This window comes from Anopheles maculipalpis, chromosome 2RL, assembly GCF_943734695.1.
Source record: "Anopheles maculipalpis chromosome 2RL, idAnoMacuDA_375_x, whole genome shotgun sequence".
Taxonomy (NCBI): domain Eukaryota; kingdom Metazoa; phylum Arthropoda; class Insecta; order Diptera; family Culicidae; genus Anopheles; species Anopheles maculipalpis.
The window spans coordinates 22790631-22810699 of record NC_064871.1 but is presented as its reverse complement, the minus strand read 5'-3'; the positions used below and the strand labels follow the sequence as shown (position 1 = coordinate 22810699).

The window sequence follows — 20069 nt, the reverse complement described above, 5'->3', positions numbered from 1 at the left end:
GAACCCATTTCCATTACAACAAGTGATGACATTTACCGCTGTCAGCGGTCCTGCTGTCAACGAAATGTTTTTCTGCCATCGTAATCGCTTATGTCAAGCGACTTTTCTCCCCTGCAAGAAACTGCGGTCTTCGGAATCAGGTGCTGTGCGTGTGGACTTTCTGCAAGAGTCGAACCGAAAAAAGAGGCCCTAAAATACCAGAGGCTTCCCCCGGAGCAGAGCGCTCGTGACACAAGTTGCAGAGTAACAAAGCCGCCGCAATATGTATCGTTTGCTGGTGCAGAAGGCGCTCGCGAACAATTCGAAAGTACGTATCGACCGACCGACTGTGACCGGGTCAGGATTTTTGCAGGAGGATGCGAAAAAAGAGCGTGTTATGTCATAATATGCGGTGCACTGCACCGCTCCGTGTCATGGTGCTACTATCATTCGTATCGGTGCATTTTGCAAACCAATCAATACCACCGACAGTGTGTGCATCTTGTCGTGCGGCGGATGTATATAGCAAAAAAAAAAAAAAAAGAATCACTAAATTATGCAGGTGCAGGCTGCATTGGACGCGTTGCGTACCAGCTTCTTCGACCGCTTGACGTAGCAACGATGTGTTTATTTTTGTGCCCCAAAAGAGAGCGTGATCTAATAGTTTGCTTGGTCGGTGTTTTCTTCTCTTTTAGCGACCGTCCGCCCAGCTGTTCGCCGCCAGTCGATCGTACAGTGGAAGCGCACGAGGATCCAAACTGCCACCGTTTCAGGAGGCAGGATTCGGAAAGGTGCTAGTGGTCCTATCGCCAATACTTATTGGAGGAGGAGTTGTAACGTACGCCAAGTGAGTGTGTTTTGTTCGGTCGTGATTGTGATTTTCCCGCGATAAGATAATCCCGGGGAGTGTTTTATCGCGATTATGATATACTGATGCGATTATCTCTAATCTCTGTGGTTCCCGTTCTGACAGGTACGATAATGAATTCCGTAAAACCTTAATTACGAATGTTCCTGCGCTGGAACCGGTGCTAAAGACGCTGCTGCAGGAGACGAACCCTCTGGATGAGGTTACCAAAAAGATGGACGACATTAGCAAAACCATCGGCGAGTACACTTCGACCATTACCGGCTTCTTCGGTGGCGGAGAGGAGGAAAAGAAGCAGGACAAAAGTAAGTCCCGCTTTTCTATGCTAGCTCGTTTGTTTGAAAACTTAATGATCGCTGTTTCTAGAGCCTGATCTGCCGCCCATCACCAAGTCTAAATCGGTTCACGTACCGGTACCATCGCCACCGCTACCAAAACCGGAACCCCTCAATCTTTCCGACAAGGTACCGGAACAACCGAAAAAGAAGGAAGCGGCACCGAAAGTCGTTCCCGCGCAGGCAACAGCTACCAAAGCTGCCGCCGGTAGTGCGGCAACAGCTGCTTCAGCCAAAAGTGCTTCAGCACCTCCGAAGCCGGTGGTTCCCCTATCATCTGCCGGCGAAACGGTACCGAAATCCATCAGCGATCTTGAACAACAGGTTGAGGTGGCTGCTACGATCGCCATCAAGCAGTACGGACAAGCTGTCGACGTGCTGAAAGCATACACCGCTGAGGTCCGTAAGGTGGTAGACGAATCGGTTGACAAACTAGACTCGACCAGCTGGACCACGCTGCGCAACCGTACCAGTGCACGCGATACCGCTCTTGAGGCTGCGGAAAATGCGGCTGATCAAGCGAAGTCCAACATTGAGAAACTACACGCCCTGCTGAACAGCCGCGAGATCAAGTGTTCGGACGAGTTGAAGGACAAAGCTAGACAGAATATTGCCGCTTATCTGGAGCATCTGAAGAAGGCAAAGGAAGAAGTGTACGTGGCCCGTGATCTTGCATCGCTCGGTGAAAAGTACTGGAAGCGTGTGGAGGCGGCCCGGAACTACTTTGTCGATGAGATGGAATCCCTCTTCCCGGGCATTAATTTGTCCGAGCGTAAGCTAAACCTTTCGAAGGATGAGCTTGATCTGTTCATACTGCATGCCTACACGCAAGTGGTCGCACACCAGAAGGAGTTGCAAAAGCTACAGATCGAGGGCGATCAAAGTCTACGCCGTGCGCTGGAAGCAGTACGAGGTTCGGATCAGAGCGAAGAAGTGAAGTCGCGGCTAGAGTATGAGATTGCGAAGGAAACGCTTAGGCTAAATTTGCTCAATCAGAAAAAGCTGTTGCGTGCGCGGGCCGAGCTGGAGCAGCAGATGCGTGAGCAGATGAAGCGTCAAACGGAGGCACATATCGACCATCTGAAGGATGCGCTCACCCAGAAGGAGGTTGAGATGAAGCGAAAGTTTCAGCGTGAGCTGGACGAGAAGATTACGACGGAACAGGCGAGCTACAAGCTGCAGCTGGCGGCTATGTTGGGCAAATTGAAGGGTATCCACAATGCATTGGCCGGTAAGTAGTGGAATTTGTTTGAAAAATGGTTGCGAATTTATGAAAACAGAAGGAGAGGCGGAGATTGTGCTTTGTGATTGTGTGTATATTTGTGTGGTCACTAACCGTTTGCCGTGTTCTTTTACTCTTTTTTCCTCCTGTATCACACGCTACATTCATGTTTGTTCTTCATTCCTTTGATTCATTCATTCACGTGTGTCATCGTTAACTGCTTTTAAACGGTGTGCTAACGAGAACAGAGATTGATACCGAAATGAAAGGTACATATACAATCCCCATGTACGGTAATGCGCTTTAGTAACTCGTGGGTAGATAAGTTGTAGTCCTGATATGTATAGAATACGGAACAAAAAATGGATTAATATTTTTGTCAGTTTTGGCCCAGCTTGAGACATGTATGAATTTAAAAGCTGTTTGTTGACAAGATGATGAGTTATATTGTTTTGAGTCGAACAACTTTTGATACAGTGCAAAGCAAGGATATATACGGATTTGATGGGCTGATCCATCATTGATTTATGTTGGATAAACACACTGTTCAAACCAAGCCGTTGTTTGGTTTGGACAAGTCTTACCCGGAATCTGTACGATCACCGACAAACATTAAGTGTCTGTTTTGTGAGTTTAAAAGTGGCCGTAGCGAAACAATCGATGAAAATTGCAGTGGTCGCCCAAAAGAGGTTGTTTCGCTAGAAAATGTTTAAATTCCATAAATGGTTTTGGGTAACCGTAAAACAGCATTGATAGAGATGATGAATGATGGAGTAATTGATGAAACAGAAGGCGAATTAGAGGCTAATGACAAACTGTATTTTAATAATAGTGTCGAAAAGATATGAGAACGCTATAAGCGCTCATTCGAAAGTAATCAAGTGAGTAAGCAAATTGATTTTGGCCAAAAAATCCTTTCATTTTGGTTAGGACTGTGACTTATCTACCCACCTGTTATGTGCATGTTTATTGACCGACTGACAGTTTATACAATATTTCTGTTACACGTTATTCTTATCCTTTGATCGCTTTGCATTTCTATTTGCAAAATCATTTATACATGTTTTCTTATTTAAAATTAAACTACAGAGCACGCGGATGCGGAAAAAAGCGCACACCAAGCACAGGCGCTCTGGGGTGCGTGCCAATCGCTGTGGTCTTCGATTCGTGCCGGTCAACCGGGAAAATCGTGGCGCGATCAACTGCGCCCACTACAGGATGAAATAGCGGCCGTTGCACGTTCTGCCGAAGGTGACGAACTGGTGACGGTCGTGTTGAAAGGCTTGCCAGAAACAGCCGTCAAGCGAGGAGTCTATCCGGAGGATGCGTTACGCGAACGTTTCCTAAAGGTGGAAGAAGTTTCGCGACGGTTGGCCCTCATTCCCGCCGAAGGTGCCCGGCTACCGATGTATCTGCTTTCCTACCTGCAAGCCGCTCTTATCGCACGTCCCGACAAGCCGATCTCGCAAGACGAGCTTGAGAACAAACCGTTCGACTTTAGCAAGCTGGACACGTACGACATTTTGAACCGCGCCCGATACTGGCTCGATCGAGGCGATCTGGTAAAAACGGTACAGTACGTAAATCTGCTGCAAGGCGCACCACGGAAAGCCGCGCTCGAGTGGTTGAACGAGGCACGATTGCTGCTGGAAACGCAACAAGCTGCCAGTACGCTGATGGCGCATGCCGCCGCCAGTGGTGTCCGATTCCTGTGAGGTGTGGCGACTGATTCGTATTAAAAACGTAACACATTTGTTTTGCTGAACGGTTAATACCATACTTTGGCATAATTGTTACGACAGTTGCGTTGAGTGCGCTGTGTGCAGAGCGTTGTTTGTGTTTGTGTCCAATTCGCTTTAGTTTTTTGTTGTTGTCTCGGGGGTTGTAGGTGATGCTACTGCCTGCTGAAAAGATGCAAAAAGGAAACAGCCACATTCGGGTATCAGATAACGTAGAAGAAAAGGCATCAAGTATTGTTAAAGACGTATATTTTCTTTTTCCTATCCCATCCGCTTGGTTCCTCCTAGATTGAGTTTGAGAACTGTTTTCCATTTTATGTCTGGTGATTTAGAGCAAATAAATGTGGCATAATGATGGTGGGAACCGTATTTCAGCAACGGTAATGTAAGCGTACCGAGCAGACGACGATAAGCTGTAGGACCGTATGGGCAAAGCAAGAGAAATTATTTAATAAAATCAGTCATTTCACGTGTAACATTGCTGGGTTGTTTTTTATAGTAATTTTAAGTTTAAGGAAAACAAAGGATCCTCTTAGAAAAAACGAGCATTTAGATTTTCAAATAGCAATTATTTAAATAAATGTGACGACCACTGTGTACCGAATGCTGTCAGATGCACGACTGCCAGCATGCACTTGTGGCAGGGCTGTCATCAATCGCAAAGCATATTGCTGGCAAAAAGACTTGTTGATCCGGTTGATGCTTTCGTAGAATAGTTCTGTGATATTTTCACTATATTTAATAAACATTCCAGTGATATCTACCCACACTTCATATCTATAATCCATCCACGGTGTAATTACACCGCCACAGTAATGCTCAAAGTGATCTTGTTTACGCTTCTTGCTCTTACCGGCATTTGCCGTGGAGCGGAAACCAGCCTCGAGACTGTTAGTGAAGATGATCTCGTCAAGAAGTTCCACAGCCATAACAACTTTATCGTGCTGTTCTGTAAGTTTGTGCGCCAGTACGGGTTGATTCCGTCTCATTAAGTATCCATTTTCAGCCAAACCAAACTGTCCCGATTGTGACAAGTTGGAGAGCATTCTTTCCAAGCTGAAGCAAGAAATTGAGGACAATCTGCAGGCACATTCTGTGAAGGCGGTAAGCAGCTCGATGGCGCGACTGTACAGTCCCAGCAAGGAACCGGCGGTGGTGTACTTTCGCCACGGTGTTCCGCTGTTGTACGATGGGCCGATCGAGGAGGATGCGCTGATTGGCAAGCTGGTACAGAATAAGGATCCGAACGTGAAGGAACTTTCCGACGAAACGTTTGAACATCTTACCCAAGCGTCCAGTGGTGCTACTACTGGGGATTGGTTCATTATGTTGTAAGTTTAATGTTGTAAGCTAGGGTTATGTACGGGAAAAGCCCTGAAATAATTGAATGATTTGCTTTGTTTTCCCACTTCAGCTATACAACGAATTGTGTCGACTGTCAGCGATTAACGGCCGTGTGGGAAGCGGTGGCGGCTGATCTAAAAACACGTATGAATGTTGCCCGTGTGCAAAAAGATGGAACGGGAAGCGAAACGGCTAATCGCTTTCAGGTTAAAAAAGTACCAGATTTCATTTTGTAAGTATGCAGCTAACGTTTGGACAGAGCAGAGCATGTCTGTTAATCAAATTGATCTACATTTCAAATTACAGCTTGCGGCAGGGAAAATACTATCGCTACGAAATTAGCAAGTACGACATCAAATCATTTGTTACATTCGCCCAGGATTGGTACCGCAATGCAAAGGCTGAACGAGTCCCGGTTCCACTGTCACCATTGTAAGTAACCACGATTTTGTAAGCGCTTGAAACATGTTCTTATTAGTACATATTCTTTTTCTAGCGATAATCTCGTGGAATTGGCCGTAAAGTATCTGAAGGACATGCCCGAACTGTACGCCAAGCTGTACAAAGATTATCCTATGCTGGTTTACGCATTTGCCGCGGGATTGTTGTTCATTGTCATTGGTTTTGCTCTGGCCATCATACTAGCTATAGTGACGCGCTGCAAAGCAGCATCACGAGCAAAGAAGGAAACGATCAAAAAAGCAAAATAGACGAACGGGAAGTGATATGAAAGTGGCAGAAACAGTAACAACAGCATAGCAATAACTGTGGTTGGAGTATTTTTGAATAAAGTTCAAAAGATGATGGTTTTATGAAGGGTTTGCATTAATGTCATAAAAGGTTTTTGTAAAACAGTTGAAATGCATAAAATGCATCCAATTTTTGCAACTAGTCAAGGCCCGGTAGAACCTACCATTGCACCCGCAAACTCCGGGATGCATGCACACTCTAGGATGCATGCAAAGTCCGAAATCCGAAAACCTTAAACATTTTTCCCCATTGACAGCCTGTTCGTAATGCGAATAACTTAAGATAGCACTGTTATACTGCACTCTCGTTGGTTACAATACATTTTATTCTACGAAATGGCCGTGAAATATGGCACCTTTGCCCGGTTGTATAGATGCAACAGCCAACATTTCTTGTCGGCTGCCATGGGTTTTAAATCGTTTCTTTGTGCTGGTGAATTGAAAAAATCTCATATACGCACGATGTTTAAATTCTTCATTATGTGAATTGTGCAAATAATCCAGTAATAGAAAAAGAAATAAAAATATGTAAAGCGTCCCAAAGAGCAATTTCGACTAAAGCTTCTCTTATCGTTGCCAATAATCTTAACTCAAACTAGTAAATGTTATCCCACGTGTCAATACGTAGTGAAGGCCCGGTAGTATCTGCCTTCGGTAGTTCTTCATGTAATTGTGCTAAAATTTTAGAATCTGTCATTTTTACATCGCCAAATCAATGCTTACGTCACATTGATGTAATCACGACTACGCTCCAATCCCTCCTCTTTGTGATGTTTTGAGCATAATCGCAGAAGTTCATAACACATACACATAATATATAGAGATTTAAAGAAACAAATAAAAATGGAACGGAAACATATTTTTCATTACGGAAAGAAAATGTTTTATGTTACCTTTAAAGCTTCCATTCGCTACATTATCGCCTGGTATGCTCTCCTGTCCTTAGGGTAGAGGAATCGGGTATATTTGTTGTAAAAAGAGCTGTACGGCTCCAAAACGAATCCAACAGTATACCACACGTCCTGATAGGACTAAAGATGAGTGAGTTATCGTCGATTTTCGAAAAGCTTAGTGGAAACCCCCTTTTTCGCGGAATATGTGGACGGGGGGGGGGGGGGGGGGGGGGGGGGGTGATGGAATCGAAATTACGTGAAGCACAAAGAGATGCGGCTTCACGACGAATCCAACGGTATGCCGGATGCCAGGATCGAACCGAAACTGATTGAGTTATCATCGATTTTCCACGGGAATGTTGTAGTTTTTCCACAATAACTGGGCGAGGTGAAAAATGATACGATTGAGATATTCTACAAAATGGTGCGCGACTCAAAGACGCATCCAACGGTGTCCCGGACGCCAGGATCAGACCAGGAATGACCGAGTTATCACCGATTTTCCACGGGAATGTTTTGGTTTTCCGGAATAACTCGATGGGTGGAGGAGGGATCGGGTTGAGGTGATCTACAAAAAGGTGTGCGGCTCAAAGACGCATTCAAAGGTATGCCGCACGCCAGGATCACAAGAGGAATGACCGAGCTATCGCCGATTTTGCACGGGAATGTTTTGGTTTTTCCGGAATAACTCGGTGGGTGGAGGAGGAAACGGGTAGAGGTGATGTACAAAAAGGTGTGCGGCTCAAAGACGCATCCAACGGTATGTCGGACGCCAGGATCTGACCAGGAATGGCCGAGTTATCGCCGATTTTCCACGGGAATGTTTTGGTTTTTCCGGAATAACTGTGGGAAGGGAGGAGGGATCGGGTTGCGGTTTTGAGCTAAATTTCCGACCAGGAGCGACTAACAGGTTAGCATGCATTCGAGGAGGTAACTTGTATTGGCTGAAATTTTCCAAGTCCAAACTTAAAATCCAAAATCAGTTTTAAAATCCCGGTGCAAAATTAAAAGTTTCCGAACGAAACGTTTGGAAAAGAATTCCAAACGTAAAATTTCCAACCCAAATTTAAAACTGACTTTGGATTTTAAAACTGATTTTGGAAATTTTTGGCCGACAAGAGCTACCTCCTCGAAATCATGCTCTCCTGTTACTACGAGTCGCTCCTGGTGGCAGATTTTCGGCCAAAACCGAACAAATTTCGATGGGGCTAAATTCTACCAAGAGTAACAGGAGAGCATGAAACCGAGGAGGTAGCAAATGGAAATTTAAAAAAGTAGCCAAAAATATTTTTCTTTCCGCGATGACAAATATTTTTCCGTGCCATTTTAAGTTTGTTCTTCAATTTGCAGATTTTTATTCTCATTTTTGTTTCTTTCTTTAAATATCGTTTAGAAAGCCCTCCACAACGTGATTTTTAATATCGAAGGGGATTAAGGGGGATTTTCCACAAACTCCCGGGAAATTCCACCACCAGCATTTCCGTGGAAAATCGGTGATAGCTCGGTCATTCCTGGACCGATCGCTTTGAAAAGCATACCGTTGAATGCGTCTATGAGCCGCGCACCTTTTTGTCCAACACCTCAACTCGATCCCTCCACCTCCCGCCAAGTTATTCCGGAAAAACCAAAACATTCCCATGGAAAATCGGCGATAACTCGGCCATACATAGTTCGAACCTAGCGTCAGGCATACCGTTAGATGCGTCTTTGAGCTTCACACCTTTTTGTAGAACACCTCAACCCGATCCCTCCTCCACCTACCGAGTTATTCCGGAAAAACCAAAACATTCCTGTGGAAAATCGGCGATAACTGGGCCATTCCTCTTTCCAACCTGGCGTCCGGCATACCTTTGAATGCGTCTTTAGGCCGCACACCTTTTTGTAGAACACCTCAACCCGATCCCTCCTCGCCCCGCCGAGTTATTCCGGAAAAACCCAAAACATTCCCGTGCAAAATCGGCGATTACTCGGCCATTCCTGGTCTGATCCTGACGTCCGACAAACTGTTGAATGCGTCTTTAGGCCTCACACCTTTTTGTAGAACACTTCAAATCGATCCCTCCACCACCAGCCCAGCTATTGAGGGAAAAACCAAAACATTCCCGTGGAAAATCGGCGATAACTCGGCCATTCTTGATCCCATCTTGGCGTCCGGCATATCTTTGAATGTGTCTTTAAGCCGCACACCTTTTTGTAGAACATCTCTACCCGATCCCTCCTCCACCCTCCGAGTTATTCCGGAAAACCCAAAACATTCCCGTGGAAATCGGCGATAACTCGGTCATTCCTAGTCTGATCCTGGCGTTCGGGACACCGTTGGATGCGTCTTTGAGCCGCGCACCTTTTTGTCGAAACCATAATCCAATCCCTCCTCCACCCACCGAGTTATTCCTGGCCCCATCCTGGAGGGAAGTACACCCTTCTAATACACCTTCCTGGAGAGAAGTAAACCCGCTCGTTGGAGGGAAGTACACCCACCTTTCTTTCCTTCCTTTCTTCGCTCGCTGCGTTCGCTTATTCGCTGTTGCTAAGTTACGACGAAGACGAAAGTTCGGTAATTATGGTCAAATACATTTTTTGAAAGGTCTAAGAAACGTAACGAAGCGTTACACTTTGAGGTTTCGTTTCCGTCTGTTCTGGTCGTGCGTGGCCCCGGCGTTACACAACATAATTTACAGTGTACTTCCCAGCTGTCAAATGTTCTGTCCTGCACATGCACCAACTGTCAACGAAGTAAACAAATACAACGGTGTGCTATCGCCAGCACAACTGCACTTTCCGCGTTTCGTGAAACTGTTCTCTACACGTAGTTAATTTGCTTTTTCCGGATGGAAACGACCGATTCAAACCGATACGATAGAATAGGCCCTTTGTAGAATGTCAAGCACGGTACCCGGTAGCGATGGACAAGGACCAGTGAAAAAGTCCACCGAGAAAGCTGAGCGCAAGCGAGACCGCCCGGACGGTGTTGGTGGCTCCACCGGAAAAGGAGGCAATACCAACAAGTTTCAGCGTAAACCAACCGATCGTCATATGGTTAGAAATCGTGTACTTCCAAAGTACTTTACGCGCGAGAACGACATCTACGTGACATACAAATCCGATTTTACGGTAAGGAAGTTCTCTAGTAATCCGGCAGTGTTTACTTGCGCTTCTTCTCCGTAGCTAGCTGGTGATCTTTTTGTTTTTTGCTTTTCAGTATCAATTTAAAACTTGTCTCGATATCCTCAACTCTCCAATTGGGGAGGTGTTTCTCCACTGCACTGGACGCGCGATCAATCGGGGCATAAATCTAGCGCTTAGGATAAAGGCAGAATTTCCCGAAGCGTTCGAGTACGAGGTAAACACGTCCCAGATTGCCATTACGGATGATTTGCATCCGCTGCACGACGAGGACGACTTTATGGTGCAGCGGCGCATGAACTCCTGTCTACACATACGAATGTACCGCACGATTAAGGTGAAACCATCGGCAGGAGCGGAAGAGGGAACACTCAAAACAAACTAACTGACCGCAAGCGAAAGTACACCACAGCGCCACACCATGTCGGAAGAGGTAGAAATTAAGACTTACTTTAAGCTGGTTGACGTTGTCAAATGGATCGGCATAACGCAGTTCGAAATACTGGTCAACCTGATAGCCTTTCTCGTGTTCACGATCGTGCTCACGGTGAAAGCGTCCAGCGGCGAGCTGACCGGCACACTGACGGTCAACCAGTGGTTGACCGTGTTTTCGCCGATGTTCTGTGGGGATTTCTGTAACATCTACTTCTGCATCATTGTCGGCATACGGATGTACTTGGGCAATAAGCATCGGCAGGCAATGCATCGGTTAGTTTGGAGCATACCATCGCTGCTGCTAACGGCCGGATTCAAGTATCTGGTGTGCATGAAACTGTCCGGTCTGATTCAGCTCGAGTACAGTGAGGTGTTTTCGCCAATCTTTGTACTGCTGCAGATGGTGGCGGTAAAGGCGTGCCAGTACAACCAACAATCCTGATCACACGCCAACCAAACGCGCCGTGAGCTGCTATCGTTCGGGAACGATGTCGTTCTGGGTACGATCATTATACAGTGAGAAGCTTTCATCCCCTTTTGCGCAGCACCGCTACGAGTCTTGTTAACTAACAATAAACTAAGCATGATTGTTTAATGCAGGATTATATTAATAGTCGAAAGAATTGTGTGATGCGTGCTCTCAATAAAATAAAAATAATAAAACAATGGACCCTGTATGTTCGAAGCCCTGGCTGTAACAGATCCTAGTAACCTCGAGGGAGTAGATGAATTTTTCAATCTTTGCTTCGTGGCCCCACCAGTAAGAAGTCGTACGATGAAGAACCACAAATCCCGGGCGGATGATCAAGGAATGTTCCACAAACAGATAGTATGATGCACGCACGCCCCGATAGGACCGAAAATGAACGAGTTATTTCCGGTTTTCCAGGTATTAGAGGGTCTCAAAAACATCCGGAAAATTTCGTCAGCATGATTCCCGTCTTTCGTTCAATAACTGAGCGTGGTGTGGATCTATCAACGACAAAGTGATTAACCAAATCCTAGTATTTACGATTTCATTTTAATTTCTATCAATAAAGAAAGAAAGAATGTAATTTTTCATTCCAAATCGGGTTTATTATAAAAAAAAGAAATGGAAAGAAATTTTCCATTTGACAGCAAAACAATTTTTAATCGCCGATGAGAAAAATATTTCAATCTTATTTTGTCCGGAAAGCGCAGCACCAGTTTTGCACCGAAATTTGATTTCGAGTAACAGGAGAACATACTAGTTCAGGAGGTATCATTTTCCAGAAACAAACATCGAATTTTGCTCAGCTGGTAGAACAAACACCGCCAAGTGCTTTGAGCATTGCATACCTTGCGGCGCATAAAATGGTTAGAAATTATAGATTGCTATAGCTATCTACTTCCATAAAGCGGATTGCATATTGATAGGCGCAAAAAGCTTAATTATAGAACATTTTCGAAAGCTTTAAAATTTTAAAATTGAAGCACGATAGCAGTTACCTCCTCGAATGCATGCTCTCCTGTTACTACCAATCGCTCCTGGTTTGAAAATCAGTGCAAAACGGAACAAATTTCGATGCAGCAAAATTGAACTCGAGTAACAGGAGAACATACCAGGCTAGGAGGCAGCAAATCTATGATTAAAAAGAGGTCATAACATCATTCTCTTTCCTTCATTAAACATTATTTTTCCACGTTCCATTTAAGTGTGTTTTTAAATTTTATTTTAATTGTACTCATTTTTTCTTCTTTATTGAAAAATCTTTAACAAAGATTTAACAAAGGAACAAAGAAACCCGACAAAAACACAACATGTTTTTAGTCGGGTTTCTTGCGACAAAATTTATAATCATTTGATTTGATCCGTTTTCTCCATCGTACTTCACAAATCCGAAGCCAAATATAAACATAACATATCATTACTATACGTATGCTTCATTTTGGACAATAAAACAAAAACTAGAAGAGATAGCTAAAAGTTTTGTTCTAGTAAGTGATAGAGCATAATAAAATACATTTTTTTGGTCATTTTTGTATAATTTTTACACAAACTTTGTAAATGTTTTTGGTACATGCAATTTTACTCCATGTAACATAACGATAAGAACACCAGCGGAAAATATTCTCTCAGCAAATGTAAAGCTAAAAAAAAAAACGTTCAAAAGTACAGTCGGCTTAAAATGAACCTTTGTTGAAGCAAACATATTTTTGAAAATTTTTATTCAACATTTTTAGCACCTCGCCAAACAATTTTCACAGTCAAGAAGCGAGTTTTGTTTTATTAAGATCAATCACGGCTTCACATGAGTAGCAAAAATTGGACGCTTAACGAACTTAAACTCAGTGTGATAGGAGCGGAATTTCCATTCCGCTTAGGGCCTCCGAAAGACTCAATGATTGTATTCCAGTGTCGAATAATAGCTTAAATAGAAAAAAATGTAATGGCATTATTCTGAGACTTGGGACTTACTATGAGTAATTGGGGATTTTTTCGTGCCTTTCAATCTAATATTTATTTATTTATACAGTACTTCTTTACCCGTAACAACTATTCAAACATTATGGATATCTGATCTCGGAAAGAAAATATAAAATTTATTCAATTGAATTTTATATTTAGTTTAGTTAAGAATATAGACTAGCAAAATTTGTTCTTCAAAATACCAAAAAACTAGCTGTAAAATAGAATTAAAGAAATGGTAAATTTGGGTATATAATGCAGAACAAAATAAATAATTAAAAAACAGAAACATAGAAAAGAAAATGAGAGTGTTGATGCAATTAGGAATCTCATAAAAAGAAAAAAATTATAAAAAGTATGAAACATACATATTATGCTAAAGAACAGAACATAGAAACGAGTTTTGATTACTAGATCCCAAGATTCCGGATTCTAAGGTCACAAATGGCAGTAGAATCCCAAGATCCTGTATTCAGGTTTTCCAAAGTCTATCAGTTCATTCTTGCAGTGCCCGTCTTCACAAGGCAGGGCAGGGGCTCTAATACCTTCCGAGTCGTTCCCTCGTAGTGATCACTGACTGAATCATTAAGCCTACGGAGTAATTCGATGGTTCGCTTGACTTAGACGGTCGTTAAGCTAAGAAGAGGATAGACTGTTCTATGTTTTAGTATATTTTATATCCTAGAAAAGATTAAAAATTAAAAATTGTCATGCAAAATATGACTTTTTTTGTATGATTTTCGAAGATGGCAAGATATATCAACCGAAATTTTTAGAACGTCCTTTGGGGAAGGTTTAGAACTAAACTAACTAAAGACCAAATAATCTTTGACCAGGAAGGTGTGGTTAGTAAACTTTACACGCATGTCATCAATAGTTCGTTCCTTTTAACCTTTAAAACATTTCTCATAAATTTGAATGAAAGAAATGTAAGAAAGTTCAACCTTATTCTTCCTTTCGTTTTTATACTACCTTGTTATTTATTACATTATTCTCACTTATTTGTGGCATTTGCTCAAACATTTCTTCAACCACGGTTTGATTGATTGTAAATCTTCCCATGACCAAATGAGGAGCCTCGATCTCAACGGGTCCCTATCGAAGAAAGTATAATTAGTCGTGCCAAATTACCATAACATTAGGGTGCCACACATTCCAAAACAGTTCGATCAAGCTGTTGTAACTGAATGCCAAATACGAAAAAACAAAAAACTAAAAACGCCAGACAACATGTCCACACCACCATTTGTCACATCGCAGAACCTAATCCGGTTTCGCGCCCGAATTCCACACGGCTCTTGGTGAAAAGTGCAGCTGTCACCCTTCCCTCGCCATCTCACAGCGGCATGGCACGTTTTTGGTTGGCGAAATTTCGGTGTGTGCCCCTCCGGTGGAAAGGGCCACCAATTTCAACCATGGCACACCTGATCGCACCAGTGGCTGCCCCTTACTAGCCACTGCCGCCAGTCCAACCCGGGAGTTCGGGAGAAACTGAGCGTTTTCGCACACGCCAATAGAAATCGAAAGCAAAGCCAAATTCGAAGCCATTTTTCGTTGCAACGTTTCGACGCCTAGGAAGTACGGCGCTTGACTTTCGATCGAAAACCGATGAAGCTGTATCTCGCGCTCATTCCGCGCATCGGACCAGTAGTGGCCAAAAGTGGATTTGTATTTTTAACAAGGTACTACCGTGGTCGGATAGATGGTGGAAGACGTGTGTGGTGAGGTGTGTGTGTGTGTGTGTGTACGATTTCCATTTCACTATTTAATCCCTTCCTGCAGCACCTCGATTCACCTCGCTCCGCACAGGCATGCCCCAGCCGTTGTCGAAAATGGCCACCGGCTGTGAGCGCTTTTGACTAATTTTCACCACCCCGGGGTCTCCCCACGTGCGGGGTGTTTGTGAAATTGAAAGTGAAATGCTGCTTAGTGCCTTCGTCCGGACCGGAAGGATTGGTTTGGGGCATGGAAGTACGTGTTCGTGTTGTATGGTTGGTTAAACGATGGCTTTGTTTCGGCAGTGCGATCGAGTGCGTTCGCGTATGTAGGGAGGAATGTAAATGATCGATTATTTCATGAAATCTAGAGACTAAGGGTGATAAATATAAACGCTAATGCTAAGCAAAGATTATATAAAACCAATCTCACAGCTAATTTAGGTTTAGTGTTTTGTGATTGTTGTCCCAGAAGAACCTTCTTCAAAGCTTCAATTTTAAATAATGAAATCCTTTCAAGGACTCCATGGCTTAAAACGGTAGATGCATTACAAGCTTTCTTATTTTTCTACATGAATTGAACTGTGGTCAGTATATAGCACTTTAGATTACCTCAAAAAATGCATTAAAACAACGACTTAATTTGGTTGTGAAAGGGCTGTATAGAGGAGAGAGCAGCACAGTCTTCACACGGCCGCTTTTATAGGCAACGCTTTCAAAGGACGTAAATCCCTTTTTCTAGTCACAGTTTTGCTCACACTGAGCAAGATAATATAATGTGACTGCTCATATATTGATGACATTGACTAATGGTAATTTTGTGCAACAATTTCCTTGTTGTCTGGGATCGGGAACGATTCTTAAATCCTGGCCCTAAGGTTGGGATATTTTACGGCCTCGTAAGTCTGTCAGATGACATGGGCCTGGCAAAAGTGTAAAAGCAGAGGCAGGTTTTGCCCTTGTGATGTAATGATCGAAAATGGGTTTGGAGTTCTTGGCGGAGCGGGGAAGCGGAAGGGACATTGAGGCCCAACACCCAGCAGTAGCGGCTTTAGGCTTTAGCAAAATCTAAAGTGTGCTGACCGGCGAGTGGTTGCAATAGATACACCTTCATCCTAATCGTCCGTGGCCCTTTCATCCACTTAATCAAACGTGCTGACCGGAAGTCGATGCTTCTTTCGCGGCCCCATCAATCAGATCCGCCAGTATTTACCAGAATACTACGCCAGAATAGAATTCGTTTTGGCCGTTAGCCAATTCGTTTTGGGATTCTCTTCGGGGCCTCCATTCGAGGTGGGGGCCCCACGCCACCGCACAGTCCGTTTATAGGAAAATCCGCCTCTGTGTAAAAGTACGATAGCTTGTGATTAGGAAATGAGCGTTTTCACGCACTAAAAATGGCAACGTTTACTTTCTGGGTGCTATTCTTGAAAATATATTTCTTTTTACGCTTGTTACTGGCCTATGGTGCTTCAAACAAAACTTAAAATTATATGGGAAGTTGAAATTGTCTGCATATAACTGAAATGATGGAAAAGACCATGGCAGGCAGGACAAAACCACATGGGTCACCGGATCATTGGTCGAAATAGCCTAAAGTTACACATTACAGGCAACAGGTTAAAGTTAACTTTACTTAATAATGAGGCTCTACAAAATATTAGGCAGTTATAGGGTAGTCCGGTGGTAATTTCGATAGTAGCGCCATTCGATGGCCGGCCTGACCTCCGAGGACCTTTGTATTTTTCCTCCATGCTTTAAAAGGGAGAAATACATTCTTAGAAATTATGCGTCGTGGTTAATATTTATAGTGAATCTACGTTGAGATTGAATCTTCCCTCGAATCCGCAGAACAAGCATGATGCATGTTCTGCGAATGCATCATGCTTTATTCAAAATTTTATAAAAACTTCTATGCACTCATACATGGAATTTCGATACCAGATTAGTATTAGACTTATCAGGCGATCACGATCATCCTATATTTTTTTGACTGCTATACAACGCCTTTCCGACTTAATATTTGAAGCATAACATAAACCGTGAGCAGTAGTTACATAAATTATCAAACAAAACCGCTCCACGTTCCTAACAATTGTTTGTATAAAACTACCCTCAAGTGTGGAACAGCGGGATGAATGAATGAATGAATGAATGATTCGATTGTTTCAACCATCACGATCATCATCATTGGGTGCACACCCTGCGATCGTACCACGCTGCACCAAAACTGTTCCTCCTGAGACGAAATAGACAAACAAAATGCGGATCCGGTCACTCACAAATAAGTGAAACAAACAAAAACGCTATTAACCGCCGGCGTATGTGGCCGTACGCTGTGAAACCCCTACGGCGGCATCTCCATTATTGGGACAAAACACGCATCTTCCACCAGGTTTACACTTTTCACCTTTCTCTTTGGCAATTTCGAATGCGCGCGACCACTGATGGTAGCTACTCCAGAGCAGTCGACACAGTCGTCATACGGCATACCAGCACGTTGTTGTCCACAATGTATTTCTCCCTTTGAAACAACTCCCTTTCTGGTATTTTGAACCCTTTCTCTCCTTGTTGACAAGTTCCGAGCCCAAAAGACGCGCGTGTGTGTGTGTGTGAGAGTGTGTATGGATGGGGATGGTCAGGATTGTTCATGTCTTTTTTGTTTCGCGATGAATGTCTGGGACCTGGGGACGCAAAAATAAACCAACCAAGGAGAAGGAAAAGGGAGGCCTTTCATCAGGTACTGTGAGGAACGATATGCAAGTTGTGCGGTAAGCGTTCGTCGCTTGTTGGTTGACTTTTTCGATCAACACTGTTTCGATCTCGGTGGCTTGGTCGCGTCGTCTGATGGGATACCGGGATGGGTAGAAAGTTTTTCAAGCACCAAGAAAAAAACGGAACCGGTATGCAGCACAATTTAGTAGTATGTGCTGCAGGGTTGGGCACGTTAATAAATGATCGAAAATTGACACACCGCACCCTAGGTGTGGAGAGTATACTTTTATTTACATTTTGTCACTGTTGCAGTACTTCTCTCTTCTTATCGCAATTATTACATTGCAATAGTAGTATTACATTGTATCATTTTTAGCTTGTGTTAATAAAATTCTCTGCAGATACCTGTTTTCAAGGAATAAATTCATACCTTAATACCTTTGAATCTATATCCTTCAATAAATTCCCAAATATGACAGGTGTAACAGGACCTTTTGGGATGTTAATTGCTAAACCAAGGATTCTGGCACGTTGTTTTCACACCTCGTACCAACGATCCCCTCTGATACGTGTTCATACATGCCAAAGATGTCCCACTGCGACACAAAACCCTTCGACAGTATAATTGTCGATTGTAAATCAGCGAGTCCTACCCGTAACAGCTATACTACCTGTTTGCCAGATTTGCTCTCCCACCGACTTCACTTTGGCATTCCGGTTACTGCAGGTGACTCGTTCGCCGACGGTCAGCTGGGTGAGGTACCTTGCAGCGTACCGGTGAAACCAGTCGTCGCCAATCCCTGCCACGCATCGATAAGAAATTATTCATCTGTAATCTCTCCCATCTACACATCGGTACACTGGGGTAGCAAAAATCGCTAAGGGTTGATCGCGATCGAAGAAAAGGTATATGTGAATATATATGTGTGTATGTATGTGAATGTGGGTGAGAGAGTGTATGTTAAGTTAGCGCGAGAAACGGGAAGCCCACATTCCTCTGGAGATGTGTTTTTTTTTGTCGTTGTTTTCTTTCCTTTAAATTGAATCTTCTTTCGCTTCTGTTTTCCCGCATTTTATGGCTCTCTAGACCGCGGAATGGTTGATGGCTGCGATGGTATGGGTATGGGCACTTGTGTAGCAGAGAGTGAGCAGCAGTCGATCGACTGCGTGTTTTCGTGAGAAGTTTCTTGAGACGTTGAACCTGTGTTTCGAAGACTCTCGCAGGTGTTGGTGTTCGCTGGCAACGTACCAGAGATGGCTGATCTTCTTATGTTGTATGGAAATTGAAGTCGTTTGAAGAAAGTAAGCTCAACAAGAAACTTATCAAATGTATGAAGTGTTATTTATCTTTGGAGTTAATTTAGTACAACAAAAAGTTTGGCCCTGAATGAAAAATTTTCCTTTATAATTAAAATTGTTCAAAATATAGTTTTAATAAAAGCCATTTTTATCATTACTTAAAAATATACAATCACCTGATAATCGTCACGACCAAAATCACCCATAAAAAACCAATCGTCGTCACCGCGATCGCTATGGCGATCGGCCATGTTTGACAAACCTGCCCCTAAACTGGATATAGTGTAGGAAGAAGGGAAAAACTCACCCCTTCGCACACGGGGAGAAACTTCGGTTGCGTTCAAAGCCCGTACGTACCGCCGCCTCTCTCAGTCGTGCAGCAGTGGTCAAAGATGTCGGACTGAACCAGCTTCTAGCAGTGCCAGTGTTTCACGTTTTGCGATTATTATTCTCCATCATCATCCATCTGTAATACGAGTGTATGTGTGTATGTGTGCCTGCATGCGTGTGAGTAGGTGTGTGCGATCGTGTGCCTAGGTGTGTATATGCACCTTTATTCTGTGCAGGCTCGAGTGTTTCTCGTCCAAAAGGAAAAGAGGCCAATTTGATTTTGTGGCCGTGGTGCGTTTTGTTTTTTTTTGGTTTCGGTCGGGTTTCCGTTCGTTCCGCAGTGATCTAGTTTATCTAGGTGCCGACGGAACGGAAATCGATCTGCGATAAGCACTTTGGCAGTGATTGAGGCCGTTTAGATTTTTTTGAGGCCGCAACCGTAGGAGGATCATTCGATCCTTCTTTGCGTGGTGGTTGTGGTGTACGTGTGTGTTTGTGTGTGCTATAGTGCATTTCCACCGTGTGTCTCTGTCTGTATGTGTGCGTGCATTTGCTGATTCAACAGGAATGTGCCCATTAAACGACGTGCAGGATATAAATTCGAGCTCATTTTTTTCCGTGCCAACGTAACAACGTTCCATTCTTAGTGGTGATCTTCACACCACTGCAAAGAGACAAACCTGATACTTGCTGTACGCACGTGTGTGCGTGTGTGTATTTATCATCGAGAAAGCGTCATCTAACGGAGGAAAACCCGAGCTTGCTGATTGTATTACTATCTTCTTGTATATTATTTGCGCCCTGTGTTCGCCCAGTGTGTTGTTGTAGTGGCGCGCTTGTGTGTCTGTGTGTGCATCGACGATCGTTTGCCAGCATCAAGCCCTAAGAAGCT

The 20069-nt window shown here is 43.6% G+C and overlaps 5 protein-coding genes across 7 annotated transcripts in view; all 5 read left to right on the top strand.

Moving 5' to 3' along the window:
- The first annotated feature begins 174 nt into the window (after positions 1 to 174).
- LOC126557203 (MICOS complex subunit Mic60) overlaps positions 175 to 20069 on the top strand; it is a 92351-nt gene continuing 72456 nt past the window's right edge. Inside the window, exons 1-7 of one of the 3 annotated variants that reach the window (XM_050212888.1) lie at positions 175 to 307; positions 675 to 826; positions 953 to 1152; positions 1214 to 2413; positions 2653 to 2673; positions 3494 to 4158; positions 19937 to 19947. In XM_050212888.1, the coding sequence (XP_050068845.1) occupies positions 263 to 307; positions 675 to 826; positions 953 to 1152; positions 1214 to 2413; positions 2653 to 2673; positions 3494 to 4119 (2244 nt within the window). In that variant the 5' untranslated portion in view covers positions 175 to 262 and the 3' untranslated portion in view covers positions 4120 to 4158; positions 19937 to 19947. Of the gene's footprint in view, positions 308 to 674; positions 827 to 952; positions 1153 to 1213; positions 2414 to 2652; positions 2674 to 3493; positions 4159 to 19936; positions 19948 to 20069 lie in introns of those variants that run through there. The other 2 variants (XM_050212889.1, XM_050212890.1) reach the window with 2 other exon arrangements.
- Positions 4841 to 6200, top strand: LOC126558575 (thioredoxin domain-containing protein). The gene is made up of 5 exons (XM_050214610.1): positions 4841 to 5094; positions 5150 to 5474; positions 5558 to 5719; positions 5794 to 5919; positions 5984 to 6200. The coding sequence occupies exons 1-5, from the start codon at positions 4959 to 4961 to the stop codon at positions 6195 to 6197; spliced, it is 963 nt and encodes a 320-aa protein (XP_050070567.1). The 5' UTR covers positions 4841 to 4958; the 3' UTR covers positions 6198 to 6200.
- Positions 9956 to 10637, top strand: LOC126565525 (ribonuclease P protein subunit p20). The gene is made up of 2 exons (XM_050222714.1): positions 9956 to 10240; positions 10329 to 10637. Exons 1-2 carry the CDS (start codon positions 10007 to 10009, stop codon positions 10635 to 10637), a joined length of 543 nt encoding a protein of 180 aa, XP_050078671.1. The 5' UTR covers positions 9956 to 10006.
- Positions 10672 to 11215, top strand: LOC126559335 (transmembrane protein 203). The gene has a single exon (XM_050215481.1). It carries the CDS (start codon positions 10674 to 10676, stop codon positions 11127 to 11129), a length of 456 nt encoding a protein of 151 aa, XP_050071438.1. The 5' UTR covers positions 10672 to 10673; the 3' UTR covers positions 11130 to 11215.
- Positions 19651 to 20069, top strand: part of LOC126556871 (brain tumor protein) — a 138181-nt gene continuing 137762 nt past the window's right edge. The window contains exon 1 of the mRNA XM_050212415.1: positions 19651 to 19656. The gene's annotated coding sequence lies outside the window, so the exon portion shown is untranslated. The remainder of the gene's footprint in view (positions 19657 to 20069) is intronic.